The sequence below is a fragment of the Pseudophryne corroboree genome, chromosome 9 (assembly GCF_028390025.1).
Source record: "Pseudophryne corroboree isolate aPseCor3 chromosome 9, aPseCor3.hap2, whole genome shotgun sequence".
Classification (NCBI taxonomy): domain Eukaryota; kingdom Metazoa; phylum Chordata; class Amphibia; order Anura; family Myobatrachidae; genus Pseudophryne; species Pseudophryne corroboree.
In genome coordinates this window covers 3,741,444-3,756,067 of record NC_086452.1, presented here as the reverse complement: position 1 = coordinate 3,756,067, position 14,624 = coordinate 3,741,444, and the positions used below count along the sequence as shown (strand labels likewise).

The window sequence follows — 14,624 nt, the reverse complement described above, 5'->3', positions numbered from 1 at the left end:
TAATCCCCGTGCTGGATCTGGTCTCACACGGAAGTAATCACACATTCATCCAGCACAGTGCTGAGTACACACTGCCCCGTACAGCAGCTTTCCAGATCACTGGCTGCTCATGTAGATCAGATCCTTCAGAGAACAGGAACACAGTGTAATCCCCGTGCTGGATCTGGTCTCACACGGAAGTAATCACACATTCATCCAGCACAGTGCTGAGTACACTCTGCCCCGTACAGCAGCTTTCCAGATCACTGGCTGCTCATGTAGATCAGACCCTTCAGAGAACAGGAACACAGTGTAATCCCCGTGCTGGATCTGGTCTGACACGGAAGTAATCACACATTCATCCAGCACAGTGCTGAGTACACACTGCCCCGTACAGCAGCTTTCCAGATCACTGGCTGCTCATGTAGATCAGACCCTTCAGAGAACAGGAACACAGTGTAATCCCCGTGCTGGATCTGGTCTCACACGGAAGTAATTACACATTCATCCAGCACAGTGCTGAGTACACTCTGCCCCGTACAGCAGCTTTCCAGATCACTGGCTGCTCATGTAGATCAGACCCTTCAGAGAACAGGAACACAGTGTAATCCCCGTGCTGGATCTGGTCTCACACGGAAGTAATCACACATTCATCCAGCACAGTGCTGAGTACACTCTGCCCCGTACAGCAGCTTTCCAGATCACTGGCTGCTCATGTAGATCAGACCCTTCAGAGAACAGGAACACAGTGTAATCCCCGTGCTGGATCTGGTCTGACACGGAAGTAATCACACATTCATCCAGCACAGTGCCGAGTACACACCGCCCCGTACAGCAGCTTTCCAGATCACTGGCTGCTCATGTAGATCAGACCCTGCAGAGAACAGGAACACAGTGTAATCCCCGTGCTGGATTTGGTCTCACACGGAAGTAATCACACATTCATCCAGCACAGTGCTGAGTACACACCGCCCCGTACAGCAGCTTTCCAGATCACTGGCTGCTCATGTAGATCAGACCCTTCAGAGAACAGGAACACAGTGTAATCCTCGTGCTGGATCTGGTCTCACACGGAAGTAATCACACATTCATCCAGCACAGTGCTGAGTACACTCTGCCCCGTACAGCAGCTTTCCAGATCACTGGCTGCTCATGTAGTTCAGACCCTTCAGAGAACAGGAACACAGTGTAATCCCCGTGCTGGATCTGGTCTCACACGGAAGTAATTACACATTCATCCAGCACAGTGCCGAGTACACTCTGCCCCGTACAGCAGCTTTCCAGATCACTGGCTGCTCATGTAGATCAGACCCTTCAGAGAACAGGAACACAGTGTAATCCCCGTGCTGGATCTGGTCTCACACGGAAGTAATCACACATTCATCCAGCACAGTGCTGAGTACACACCGCCCCGTACAGCAGCTTTCCAGATCACTGGCTGCTCATGTAGATCAGACCCTTCAGAGAACAGGAACACAGTGTAATCCCCGTGCTGGATCTGGTCTCACACGGAAGTAATCACACATTCATCCAGCACAGTGCTGAGTACACTCTGCCCCGTACAGCAGCTTTCCAGATCACTGGCTGCTCATGTAGATCAGACCCTTCAGAGAACAGGAACACAGTGTAATCCCCGTGCTGGATCTGGTCTCACACGGAAGTAATTACACATTCATCCAGCACAGTGCTGAGTACACACTGCCCCGTACAGCAGCTTTCCAGATCACTGGCTGCTCATGTAGATCAGACCCTTCAGAGAACAGGAACACAGTGTAATCCCCGTGCTGGATCTGGTCTCACACGGAAGTAATTACACATTCATCCAGCACAGTGCCGAGTACACTCTGCCCCGTACAGCAGCTTTCCAGATCACTGGCTGCTCATGTAGATCAGACCCTTCAGAGAACAGGAACACAGTGTAATCCCCGTGCTGGATCTGGTCTGACACGGAAGTAATCACACATTCATCCAGCACAGTGCCGAGTACACACCGCCCCGTACAGCAGCTTTCCAGATCACTGGCTGCTCATGTACATCAGACCCTTCAGAGAACAGGAACACAGTGTAATCCCCGTGCTGGATCTGGTCTCACACGGAAGTAATCACACATTCATCCAGCACAGTGCTGAGTACACTCTGCCCCGTACAGCAGCTTTCCAGATCACTGGCTGCTCATGTAGATCAGACCCTTCAGAGAACAGGAACACAGTGTAATCCCCGTGCTGGATCTGGTCTCACACGGAAGTAATCACACATTCATCCAGCACAGTGCTGAGTACACACTGCCCCGTACAGCAGCTTTCCAGATCACTGGCTGCTCATGTAGATCAGACCCTTCAGAGAACAGGAACACAGTGTAATCCCCGTGCTGGATCTGGTCTCACACGGAAGTAATTACACATTCATCCAGCACAGTGCTGAGTACACACTGCCCCGTACAGCAGCTTTCCAGATCACTGGCTGCTCATGTAGATCAGACCCTTCAGAGAACAGGAACACAGTGTAATCCCCGTGCTGGATCTGGTCTCACACGGAAGTAATCACACATTCATCCAGCACAGTGCTGAGTACACACCGCCCCGTACAGCAGCTTTCCAGATCACTGGCTGCTCATGTAGATCAGACCCTTCAGAGAACAGGAACACAGTGTAATCCCCGTGCTGGATCTGTCTCACACGGAAGTAATCACACATTCATCCAGCACAGTGCTGAGTACTCCTCATTCATGAGCACGCTGTACAGCCGCAGATCGGTTATTGCGCTGGATTCCCGCAGCTCTTACAGGAACATTTTACCGATATGCAGCTACAAAGTACCGGCTTGTGATATTGGGAAGACTGGGGGTACATTTACTAAGAAGGGATTTCTATTCAACATAGCAACCAGATTGCAGGTATTATCTTTTAGATAAATGAGAAGTAAAATCTGATTAGTTGCTATGGGCAACATCCCATCTTAGTAAATGTACCCCTAAGTGTCTCTGGGGAAGGGACTGAATGATTAATCATCCTCTATAAAGCGCCGAGTAGATAGATAAAGGTCACGTTTCTTACCAACAGCCCCAGAACTTTCTGCTGGATGGAAGACTCGGACGGAAAAGTCTGAAAAAGAATAAAAGATAAAATAAACTGAAGTGTCCTCTATGTTTTCCTGTCCTACATCATTCATCAAAATAGCATTTTATACAGGACTAGTTACCAGCCCGTCAGCGCCGGCGGCTGTGCGCGCCCGAACGGAACTACACTTTAATTGCTCAATCAGGCACCATCTAGTGGCCGCAGCCTTGAATTCCCCCCAAAGAGGCGAGGAGCAGCGTTACCCTTTTATTATATAGGACTGGGTATTGTGGCCTGTGAGAAGCAATTGGTGTATGTGAGAGTTTCTGAGCTGGTAAAGAGTAATAACTGAGTAATAATCATCTAATAAGAAAGTCATAATATAATAACTGAGTAATAATCATCTCTTAAAGCCATAATATAATAACTGAGTAATAATCATCTAATAAGAAATCTATAATATAATAACTGAGTAATAATCATCTAATAAGAAAGTTATAATATAATAACTGAGTAATAATCATCTCTTAAGAAAGCCATAATATAATAACTGAGTAATAATCATCTAAAAGAAAGCCATAATATAATAACTGAGTAATAATCATCTAATAAGAAAGCTATAATATAATAACCGAGTAATAATCATCTAATAAGAAAGCTATAATATAATAACTGAGTAATAATCATCTAATAAGAAAGCTATAATATAATAACTGAGTAATAATCATCTAATAAGAAAGTCATAATATAATAACTGAGTAATAATCATCTCTTAAGAAAGCCATAATATAATAACTGAGTAATAATCATCTAATAAGAAAGTCATAATATAATAACTGAGTAATAATCATCTCTTAAGAAAGCCATAATATAATAACTGAGTAATAATCATCTAATAAGAAAGCCATAATATAATAACTGAGTAATAATCATCTAATAAGAAAGCTATAATATAATAACTGAGTAATAATCATCTAATAAGAAAGCCATAATATAATAACTGAGTAATAATCATCTAATAAGAAAGCCATAATATAATAACTGAGTAATAATCATCTAATAAGAAAGCCATAATATAATAACTGAGTAATAATCATCTAATAAGAAAGTCATAATATAATAACCGAGTAATAATCCTCTAATAAGAAAGTCATAATATAATAACGGAGTAATAATCATCTAATAAGAAAGTCATAATATAATAACCGAGTAATGATCATCTTATAAGAAAGTCATAATGTAATAACTGAGTAATAATAAGATTTTACTTACCGGTAAATCTATTTCTCGTAGTCCGTAGTGGATGCTGGGGACTCCGTAAGGACCATGGGGATAGACGGGCTCCGCAGGAGACATGGGCACTTTAAGAAAGAATTTAGGTTCTGGTGTGCACTGGCTCCTCCCTCTATGCCCCTCCTCCAGACCTCAGTTAGAGAAACTGTGCCCAGAAGAGCTGACAGTACAAGGAAAGGATTTTGGAATCCAGGGTAAGACTCATACCAGCCACACCAATCACACCGTATAACGTGATAACAACCAGTTAACAGTATGACAAAAAACAGAGCATCAGGTCCAACCCTGATGCAACCATAACTTAACCCTTATTGAAGCAATAACTATATACAAGTATTGCAGAAGAAGTCCGCACTTGGGACGGGCGCCCAGCATCCACTACAGACTACGAGAAATAGATTTACCGGTAAGTAAAATCTTATTTTCTCTAACGTCCTAGTGGATGCTGGGGACTCCGTAAGGACCATGGGGATTATACCAAAGCTCCCAAACGGGCAGCAGAGTGCGGATGACTCTGCAGCACCGATTGAGCAAACACAAGGTCCTCCTCAGCCAGGGTATCAAACTTGTAGAACTTTGCAAAAGTGTTTGAACCTGACCAAGTAGCCGCTCGGCAAAGCTGTAATGCCGAGACCCCTCGGGCAGCCGCCCAAGAAGAGCCCACCTTCCTTGTGGAATGGGCCTTAACTGATTTTGGAAGCGGCAATCCAGCCGCAGAATGAGCCTGCTGAATCGTGTTACAGATCCAGCGAGCAATAGTTTGCTTTGAAGCAGGAGCACCCAGCTTGTTGGAAGCATACAGGATAAACAGCGACTCAGTTTTCCTGACTCCAGCCGTTCTGGTTACATAAATCTTCAAAGCCCGGACTACGTCCAGCAACTTGGAGTCCTCCAAGTCAGTAGTAGCCACAGGCACCACAATAGGTTGGTTTATATGAAAGGATGAAACCACTTTCGGTAGGAATTGTGGACGGGTCCGCAATTCTGCTCTATCCGCATGGAAAACCAGATAGGGGCTTTTATGTTACAAAGCCGCCAACTCTGACACACGCCTAGCCGAAGCCAAGGCTAATAGCATGACCACCTTCCACGTGAGATATTTCAACTCCACCGTTTTGAGTGGTTCAAATAAGTGGGATTTCAGGAAACTGAACACCACGTTAAGATCCCAAGGTGCCACTGGAGGCACAAAAGGGGGCTGAATATGCAGCACTCCCTTTACAAACGTCTGAACTTCAGGCAGAGAAGCCAACTCTTTTTGAAAGAAAATGGATAGGGCCGAAATCTGGACCTTAATGGAACCCAATTTTAGTCCCAAATTCACTCCGGACTATAGGAAGTGAAGGAAACGGCCCAGCTGGAATTCCTCCTTAGGAGCATTCCTGGCCTCACACCAAGCAACATATTTTCGCCATATACGGTGATAATGTTGAACTGTCACGTCCTTCCTAGCCTTTATCAGCGTAGGAATGACCTCATCCGGAATGCCTTTCTCTGCTAGGATCCGGCGTTCAACCGCCATGCCGTCAAACGCAGCCGCGGTAAGTCTTGGAACAGACAGGGCCCCTGTTGCAACAAGTCCTGTCTTAGAGGAAGAGGCCACGGGTCCTCTGTGAGCATTTCTTGCAGATCTGGATACCAAGTCCTTCGTGGCCAATCTGGAACAATGAGTATTGTTCTCACTCCTCTCTTTCTTATTATCCTCAGCACCTTGGGTATGAGAGGAAGAGGAGGAAATACATAGACCGACTGGAACACCCACGGTGTCACCAGGGCGTCTACAGCTATCGCCTGAGGGTCTCTTGACCTGGCGCAATACCTCTGTAGCATTTTTGTTGAGGCGGGATGCCATCATGTCCACCTGTGGCAGTTCCCACCGACTTGTAATCTGTGCGAAGACTTCCTGATGAAGTCCCCACTCTCCCGGGTGTAGGTCGTGTCTGCTGGTGAAGTCTGCTTCCCAGTTGTCCACTCCCGGGATGAACACTGCTGACAGTGCGCTTACGTGATTCTCCGCCCAGCGAAGAATCCTGGTGGCTTCCGCCATCACCACTCTGCTCCTTGTGCCGCCTTGACGGTTTACATGAGCTACTGCGGTGATGTTGTCTGACTGAATCAGAACCGGTTGGTCGCGAAGCAGGGTCTCCGCTTGACATAGGGCGTTGTATATGGCCCTTAGTTCCAGGATGTTGATGTGAAGGCAAGTCTCTTGACTTGACCACAGACCTTGGAAATTTCTTCCCTGTGTGACTGCAATCCAACCTCGGAGGCTTGCGTCCGTGGTCACCAGGACCCAGTCCTGAATGCCGAATCTGCAGCCCTCGAGAAGGTGAGCGCTCTGTAGCCACCACAGGAGTGACACCCTGGCCCTGGGGGATAGGGTGATTAACCGATGCATCTGAAGATGTGATCCGGACCACTTGTCCAGTAAGTCCCATTGAAAGGTCCTTGCATGGAACCTGCCGAAGGGAATGGCCTCGTATGATGCCACCATCTTTCCCAGGACCCGAGTGCAGTGATGCACTGACACCTGTTTTGGTTTTAATAGGTTCCTGACCAGTGTCATGAGTTCCTGAGCTTTCTCCATCGGGAGATAAACCCTTTTCTGGTCTGAAATTGGTAATGACAATCCTGTACCACAAATCTGAGGTACGCCTGATGAGGTGGATAAATGGGGACATGAAGGTATGCATCCTTTGTGTCCAGAGACACCATAAAATCCCCCCTTCCAGGCTTTCGATGACCGCTCTCAGCGATTCCATCTTGAACTTGAACCTTTTCAGGTATATGTTCAGAGATTTTAAATTCAATATGGGTCTGACCGAACCGTCCGGTTTCGGGACTACAAACATGGTCGAATAATAACCCCCTCCTTGTTGAAGGAGGGGAACCTTGACCACCACCCGTTGAAGATACAATTTGTGAATTGCAGTTAACACTATTTCCCTCTCGTGGGGAGAAGCTGGCAGGGCCGATTTGAGGTATCGGTGAGGTGGCATTTCCTTGAATTCCAGCTTGTATCCCTGAGACACAATCTCTATTGCCCAGGGATCCAACTGGGAGTGAACCCACTTGTGGCTGAAATTTCGAAGACGCGCCCCCACCGGGCCTAGCTCCGCTTGTGGAGCCCCAGCGTCATGCGGCGGATTTTGTAGAGGCCGGGGAGGACTTCTGTTCCTGGGAGCTAGCTGCGTTGTGCTCCTCCGGAGTCCCTTGCAGCGGGTTTTAAATGTTATAATTGTTACCCAGCAATAGGGCAGTAGTAGATGATCCAAATGAAGAGGTCACTCCAAAGCCGTCACCTAACGCGTTTCTCGACCATTAGCCCCGGTCGTAGATTCTATCTACCTCTGATGAAACGACCGGGGCTAATGGTCGAGAAACGCGTTAGGTTACGGCTTTGGAGTGACCTTGCTGGGTAACAATTATAACATTTAAAACCCGCTGCAAGGGACTCCGTATATTTCTGTACATTGGATTCCGGCTCTAAAGGACTACCCAGCCGCGCTATCTGGCTAGCACCCAGACAGCGCTGTGAATGCCGATACGTGGAGTACAGACAGCGGAGGTCTCGGGTGATCCCAGCAAGCGAACCAGTGCGGGTGTCGCTAAGAGGCAGCACAAGACGGTTGCCTGACATAATTGTCCCCAGTAAACAGCTCTATACACCAGCGGCACGGGGAGGATAAATACCGCTCGGCTGGAGGGGACACTCGTTATATACCCACGCTACTCAATTGGTTGGTATGTAAGCGGTCCAACTGTACGGTGACCTTTTCTTCATTACTCTAATTCCAGTATTGTGTCACAGACACTTTTCATACAAATTAACTGACTCCTTTGGATGAACTTTTTTTGTGAATTGCATCTCATTTAAATACAGGCTGGCCAGCCTATGTGGACAGTTCATAATTAATGAATCAGTGCACTGAATTGAGATTATTATTTGAGGAATATATTCTGAATTAATATACCAACACCAGTTCAGATTAGTTCTATCTTAGAGAGACTGTGATATCTTTGCGGGTTTTACTTATGAGTTTTAGATGGTTTAAAATTTATTTGTGATAATTGTTTTATTATATTGTGTGGTCACTCCTAAAGATTATAAATTATATTTTATTTTTCTTATCTACATCCAATATTGGATTATTAATAAAACAATTTATATCTAAGTGTGATCCTGTTGCGCACAGATTGGTCTTTTCTTGCTTCTCATACTCACCCAGCTTCTGTCTTCCGGCTCTGCGAGGGGGACGGCGGCGCGGCTCTGGGATCGGACGGCGAGGGTGAGATCCTGCGTACGATCCCTCTGGAGCTAATGGTGTCCAGTAGCCTAAGAAGCAGGACCTATCTGCAGAGAGTAGGGCTGCTTCTCTCCCCTCAGTCCCTCGATGCAGGGAGTCTGTTGCCAGCAGAGCTTCCTGAAAATAAAAAAACCTAACAAAATACTTTCTATCAGTAAACTCTGGAGAGCTCACTGAAAAGCACCCAGCTCGTCTGGGCACAGTATCAAACTGAGGTCTGGAGGAGGGGCATAGAGGGAGGAGCCAGTGCACACAAGAACCTAAATTCTTTCTTAAAGTGCCCTGTCTCCTGCGGAGCCCGTCTATCCCCATGGTCCTTACGGAGTCCCCAGCATCCACTAGGACGTTAGAGAAAATCATCTAATAAGAAAGTCATAATATAATAACCGAGTAATAATCATCTAATAAGAAAGCCATAATATAATAACCGAGTAATAATCATCTAATAAGAAAGTCATAATAATATAATAGCTCAGTAATAATCATCTAATAAGAAAGTCATAATAATTGGAAATAAAAGAGAAAGGACTACTAGTAACACATAGAAAAGCGATAATGATGATTAGTGGAATAAGTGACACTATTGGTCCTGACGCGATAGAACGTGGATAACATAATATTGCAGATACAGTAAATGGGGTATTCCATCATTTTTAGGCCACTTTTTAGCATTAATTTTGTTCTTTTCTTTTGCAGATGAGCAGAATTATCTGGGACATATCACAATAATGGTTCCGTGTGTGATCTGTGGGGGAATCACTATCCACTGGTCACACACAGGGGAGGAGAGGACGCATCACGCTGAGGGTGGCCGCGTCAGTGTGACCTGTGTGCGGAGGGCAATTCTCCTTTACCTCAATCACCTTCATGAACAGCTCCAGGCCTTGGTTCTCTATGAAGTGTCGGCATGTCGTCGGCGATTCATCAGTCAGGTTCCATAAGGCACTGAGCGTAAACTTCAGGGTGGTGTCCACCAGGCTCTGGCTGCTCTTCTGGCGCACTATCTGCAGAAGTTGCTTCACAGAGAGAAGAGAATACCAGACATTACTATCTCTCCTTATACACAGCATCAGGTCACCGTCACAGCATCAAGTCACCGTCACAGCATCAAGTCACCGTCACAGCATCAGGTCACCGTCACAGCATCAGACACCGTCACAGCATCAGGTCACCGTCACAGCATCAGGTCACCGTCACAGCATCAGGTCACCGTCACAGCATCAGGTCAGTGCCACCGTCACAGCATCAGGTCACCGTCACAGCATCAGGTCACCGTCACAGCATCAGGTCAGTGCCACCGTCACAGCATCAGGTCACCGTCACAGCATCAGGTCACTGCCACAGTCACAGCATCAGGTCACAGTCACAGCATCAGGTCACCGTCATCGTCACAGCATCAGGTCACTGCCACCGTCACAGCATCAGGTCACAGTCACAGCATCAGGTCACCGTCACAGCATCAGACACCGTCACAGCATCAGACACCGTCACAGCATCAGGTCACCGTCACAGCATCAGGTCAGTGCCACCGTCACAGCATCAGGTCACCGTCACAGCATCAGGTCACCGTCACAGCATCAGGTCACCGTCACAGCATCAGGTCACCGTCACAGCATCAGGTCACCGTCACAGCAACAGCATCAGGTCACCGTCACAGCATCAGGTCACTGCCACCGTCACAGCATCAGGTCACCGTCACAGCATCAGGTCACTGCCACCGTCACCGCATCAGGTCACCGTCACAGCATCAGGTCACCGTCACAGCATCAGCATCAGGTCACCTTCACAGCATCAGGTCACCGTCATCGTCACAGCATCAGGTCACCGTCACAGCCACAGCATTAGGTCACCGTCACAGCATCAGGTCACCGTCACAGCATCAGGTCACCGTCACAGCATCAGGTCACCGTCACAGCAACAGCATCAGGTCACCGTCATCGTCACAGCATCAGGTCACGGCCACCGTCACAGCATCAGGTCACAGTCACAGCATCAGGTCACCGTCACAGCATCAGACACCGTCACAGCATCAGACACCGTCACAGCATCAGGTCACCGTCACAGCATCAGGTCAGTGCCACCGTCACAGCATCAGGTCACCGTCACAGCATCAGGTCACCGTCACAGCATCAGGTCAGTGCCACCGTCACAGCATCAGGTCACCGTCACAGCATCAGGTCACTGCCACCGTCACAGCATCAGGTCACCGTCACAGCATCAGGTCACTGCCACCGTCACCGCATCAGGTCACCGTCACAGCATCAGGTCACAGCAACAGGTCACCTTCACAGCATCAGGTCACCGTCATCGTCACAGCATCAGGTCACCGTCACAGCCACAGCATTAGGTCACCGTCATCGTCACAGCATCAGGTCACCGTCACAGCCACAGGTCACCGTCACCATCACCGCCACAGCATCAGACAGTGAGGGTGTGCAGAGAAGTGCACTTGAGAGCTGCGTAGTGATACACACCCAGCGTGGGGCCACACACACACACCCCGCGTGTAGGGCGATACACACCCACTCACACACCCCGCGTGCAGGGCGATACACACCCACTCACACACCCCACGTGCAGGACGATACACACCCACCCCACGTTCCGGGCGATACACCCCCCCCACGTGCAGGGCGATCCACCCCCCCCCCCCACGTGCAGGGCGATACACCCCCCCCCCCCCCCCCCCACGTGCGGGGATATACACACACACACCCCACGTGCATGGCGATACACACCCACAACCCGTATGCAGGGCGATACACACACCCCCCACGTGCAGGGCGATACACCCCCGCCCGCGTGCAGATACACACACACACCCCCCACGTGCAGGGCGATACACACACACACACCCCACGTGCAGGGCGATACACCCCCCCCCCCCCCCACGTGCAGGGATATACACACACACCGCACGTGCATGGCGATACACACCCACAACCCGTATGCAGGGCGATACACACACACCCCACGTGCAGGGTGATACACACCCACCCCACGTGCAGGGCGATACACACACACCCCATGTGCAGGGCGATACACACACACCCCAAGTGCAGGGCGATACACACCCACAACCCATATGCAGGGCATTACACACACACCCCAAGTGCAGGGCGATACACACACACCCCAAGTGCAGGGCGATACACACCCACAACCCGTATGCAGGGCGATACACACACACCCCCCACGTGCAGGGCGATACACACACATACCCCGAGTGCAGGGCGATACACGCACACACCCCACGTGCAGGGCGATACACGCACACACCCCACGTGCAGGGCGATACACGCACACACCCCACGTGCAGGGCGATACACGCACACACCCCACGTGCAGGGCGATACACGCACACACCCCACACCCAGGGCGATACACGCACACACCCCACGTGCAGGGCGATACACGCACACACCCCACACCCCACGTGCAGGGCGATACACGCACACACCCCGCGTGCAGGGCGATACACGCACACCCCCCACGTGCAGGGCGATACACGCACACCCCCCACGTGCAGGGCGATACACGCACACCCCCCACGTGCAGGGCGATACACGCACACCCCCCACGTGCAGGGCGATACACGCACACCCCCCACGTGCAGGGCGATACACGCACACCCCCCACGTGCAGGGCGATACACGCACACACCCCACGTGCAGGGCGATACACGCACACACCCCACGTGCAGGGCGATACACACACACCCCACGTGCAGGGCGATACACACACACCCCACGTGCAGGGCGATACACGCACACACCCCACGTGCAGGGCGATACACGCACACACCCCGCGTGCAGGGCGATACACGCACACATCCCGCGTGCAGGGCGATACACGCACACACCCCGCGTGCAGGGCGATACACGCACACACCCCACGTGCAGGGCGATACACCCCCCCCCCCCACACGTGCAGGGATATACACGCACACACCCCACGTGCAGGGCGATACACACCCACAACCCGTATGCAGGGCGATACACGCACACACCCCGCGTGCAGGGCGATACACGCACACACCCCGCGTGCAGGGCGATACACGCACACACCCCGCGTGCAGGGCGATACACGCACACACCCCACGTGCAGGGCGATACACGCACACACCCCACGTGCAGGGCGATACACGCACACACCCCACGTGCAGGGCGATACACGCACACACCCCACGTGCAGGGCGATACACGCACACACCCCACGTGCAGGGCGATACACACACCCCGAGTGCAGGGCGATACACGCACACACCCCACGTGCAGGGCGATACACGCACACACCCCACGTGCAGGGCGATACACACACCCCGCGTGCAGGGCGATACACGCACACACCCCACGTGCAGGGCGATACACGCACACACCCCACGTGCAGGGCGATACACACACCCCGCGTGCAGGGCGATACACACACCCCGCGTGCAGGGCGATACACGCACACACCCCACGTGCAGGGCGATACACGCACACACCCCACGTGCAGGGCGATACACACACCCCGAGTGCAGGGCGATACACACACCCCGAGTGCAGGGCGATACACGCACACACCCCACGTGCAGGGCGATACACGCACACACCCCACGTGCAGGGCGATACACACACCCCGCGTGCAGGGCGATACACGCACACACCCCACGTGCAGGGCGATACACGCACACACCCCACGTGCAGGGCGATACACACACCCCGAGTGCAGGGCGATACACGCACACACCCCACGTGCAGGGCGATACACACACCCCGCGTGCAGGGCGATACACGCACACACCCCACGTGCAGGGCGATACACGCACACACCCCACGTGCAGGGCGATACACACACCCCGAGTGCAGGGCGATACACGCACACACCCCGCGTGCAGGGCGATACACGCACACACCCCACGTGCAGGGCGATACACGCACACACCCCACGTGCAGGGCGATACACACACCCCGCGTGCAGGGCGATACACGCACACACCCCACGTGCAGGGCGATACACGCACACACCCCACGTGCAGGGCGATACACACACCCCGAGTGCAGGGCGATACACGCACACACCCCACGTGCAGGGCGATACACGCACACACCCCACGTGCAGGGCGATACACACACCCCGAGTGCAGGGCGATACACGCACACACCCCACGTGCAGGGCGATACACGCACACACCCCACGTGCAGGGCGATACACACACCCCGCGTGCAGGGCGATACACGCACACACCCCACGTGCAGGGCGATACACGCACACACCCCACGTGCAGGGCGATACACACACCCCGAGTGCAGGGCGATACACGCACACACCCCACGTGCAGGGCGATACACACACCCCGCGTGCAGGGCGATACACGCACACACCCCACGTGCAGGGCGATACACGCACACACCCCACGTGCAGGGCGATACACACACCCCGAGTGCAGGGCGATACACGCACACACCCCGCGTGCAGGGCGATACACGCACACACCCCACGTGCAGGGCGATACACACACACCCCACGTGCAGGGCGATACACACACACCCCACGTGCAGGGCGATACATACCCTGACAATGAAGAGTTCGGCCCCCAGCTGAGCCGTCTGTTCCGTTGACAGCTGAAAGAAATGAAATAAGACCTTAAATCAGAGGTTCCCAAACGCGGTCCTCGAGGCACCCAGCAGTCCAGGTGTTAGGTATATCCCTGGCTCATCACAGATGGTTATATCAACTTGACTAAGGTGCTAATTCAGTCACCTGTGGCCAAGCATGGATACATATAAAACCAGGAGCGTGTTTGGGAACCTCCGGGTTACATACTGTATATCCTCCCAGAGCTGCGCTCACCACACATTACACAGAGATCGCCTGCCTTACACGTGTCACATATCCTACAGACTCATGTATTACGTGAGGTGACAATGTTCCTATAACATCTAAACACTGTATAATCAGAGCGTCCTACAGCTGCGTCCTCCTCTTCTCTCCCGCATGGTGTGTA

General features: G+C 51.3%; 1 protein-coding gene across 2 annotated transcripts in view; it reads right to left on the bottom strand.

The window, feature by feature from the left end:
• Window positions 1-14,624, bottom strand: part of ZYG11B (zyg-11 family member B, cell cycle regulator) — a 148,635-nt gene that overhangs the window by 38,926 nt on the left and 95,085 nt on the right. For both annotated transcript variants that reach the window (XM_063938894.1, XM_063938893.1), the window contains 3 exons: window positions 14,191-14,241; window positions 9,490-9,651; window positions 3,033-3,080 (listed from right to left, as the gene is read on the bottom strand). In XM_063938894.1, coding sequence (XP_063794964.1) covers window positions 3,033-3,080; window positions 9,490-9,651; window positions 14,191-14,241 — 261 coding nt within the window. The remainder of the gene's footprint in view (window positions 1-3,032; window positions 3,081-9,489; window positions 9,652-14,190; window positions 14,242-14,624) is intronic.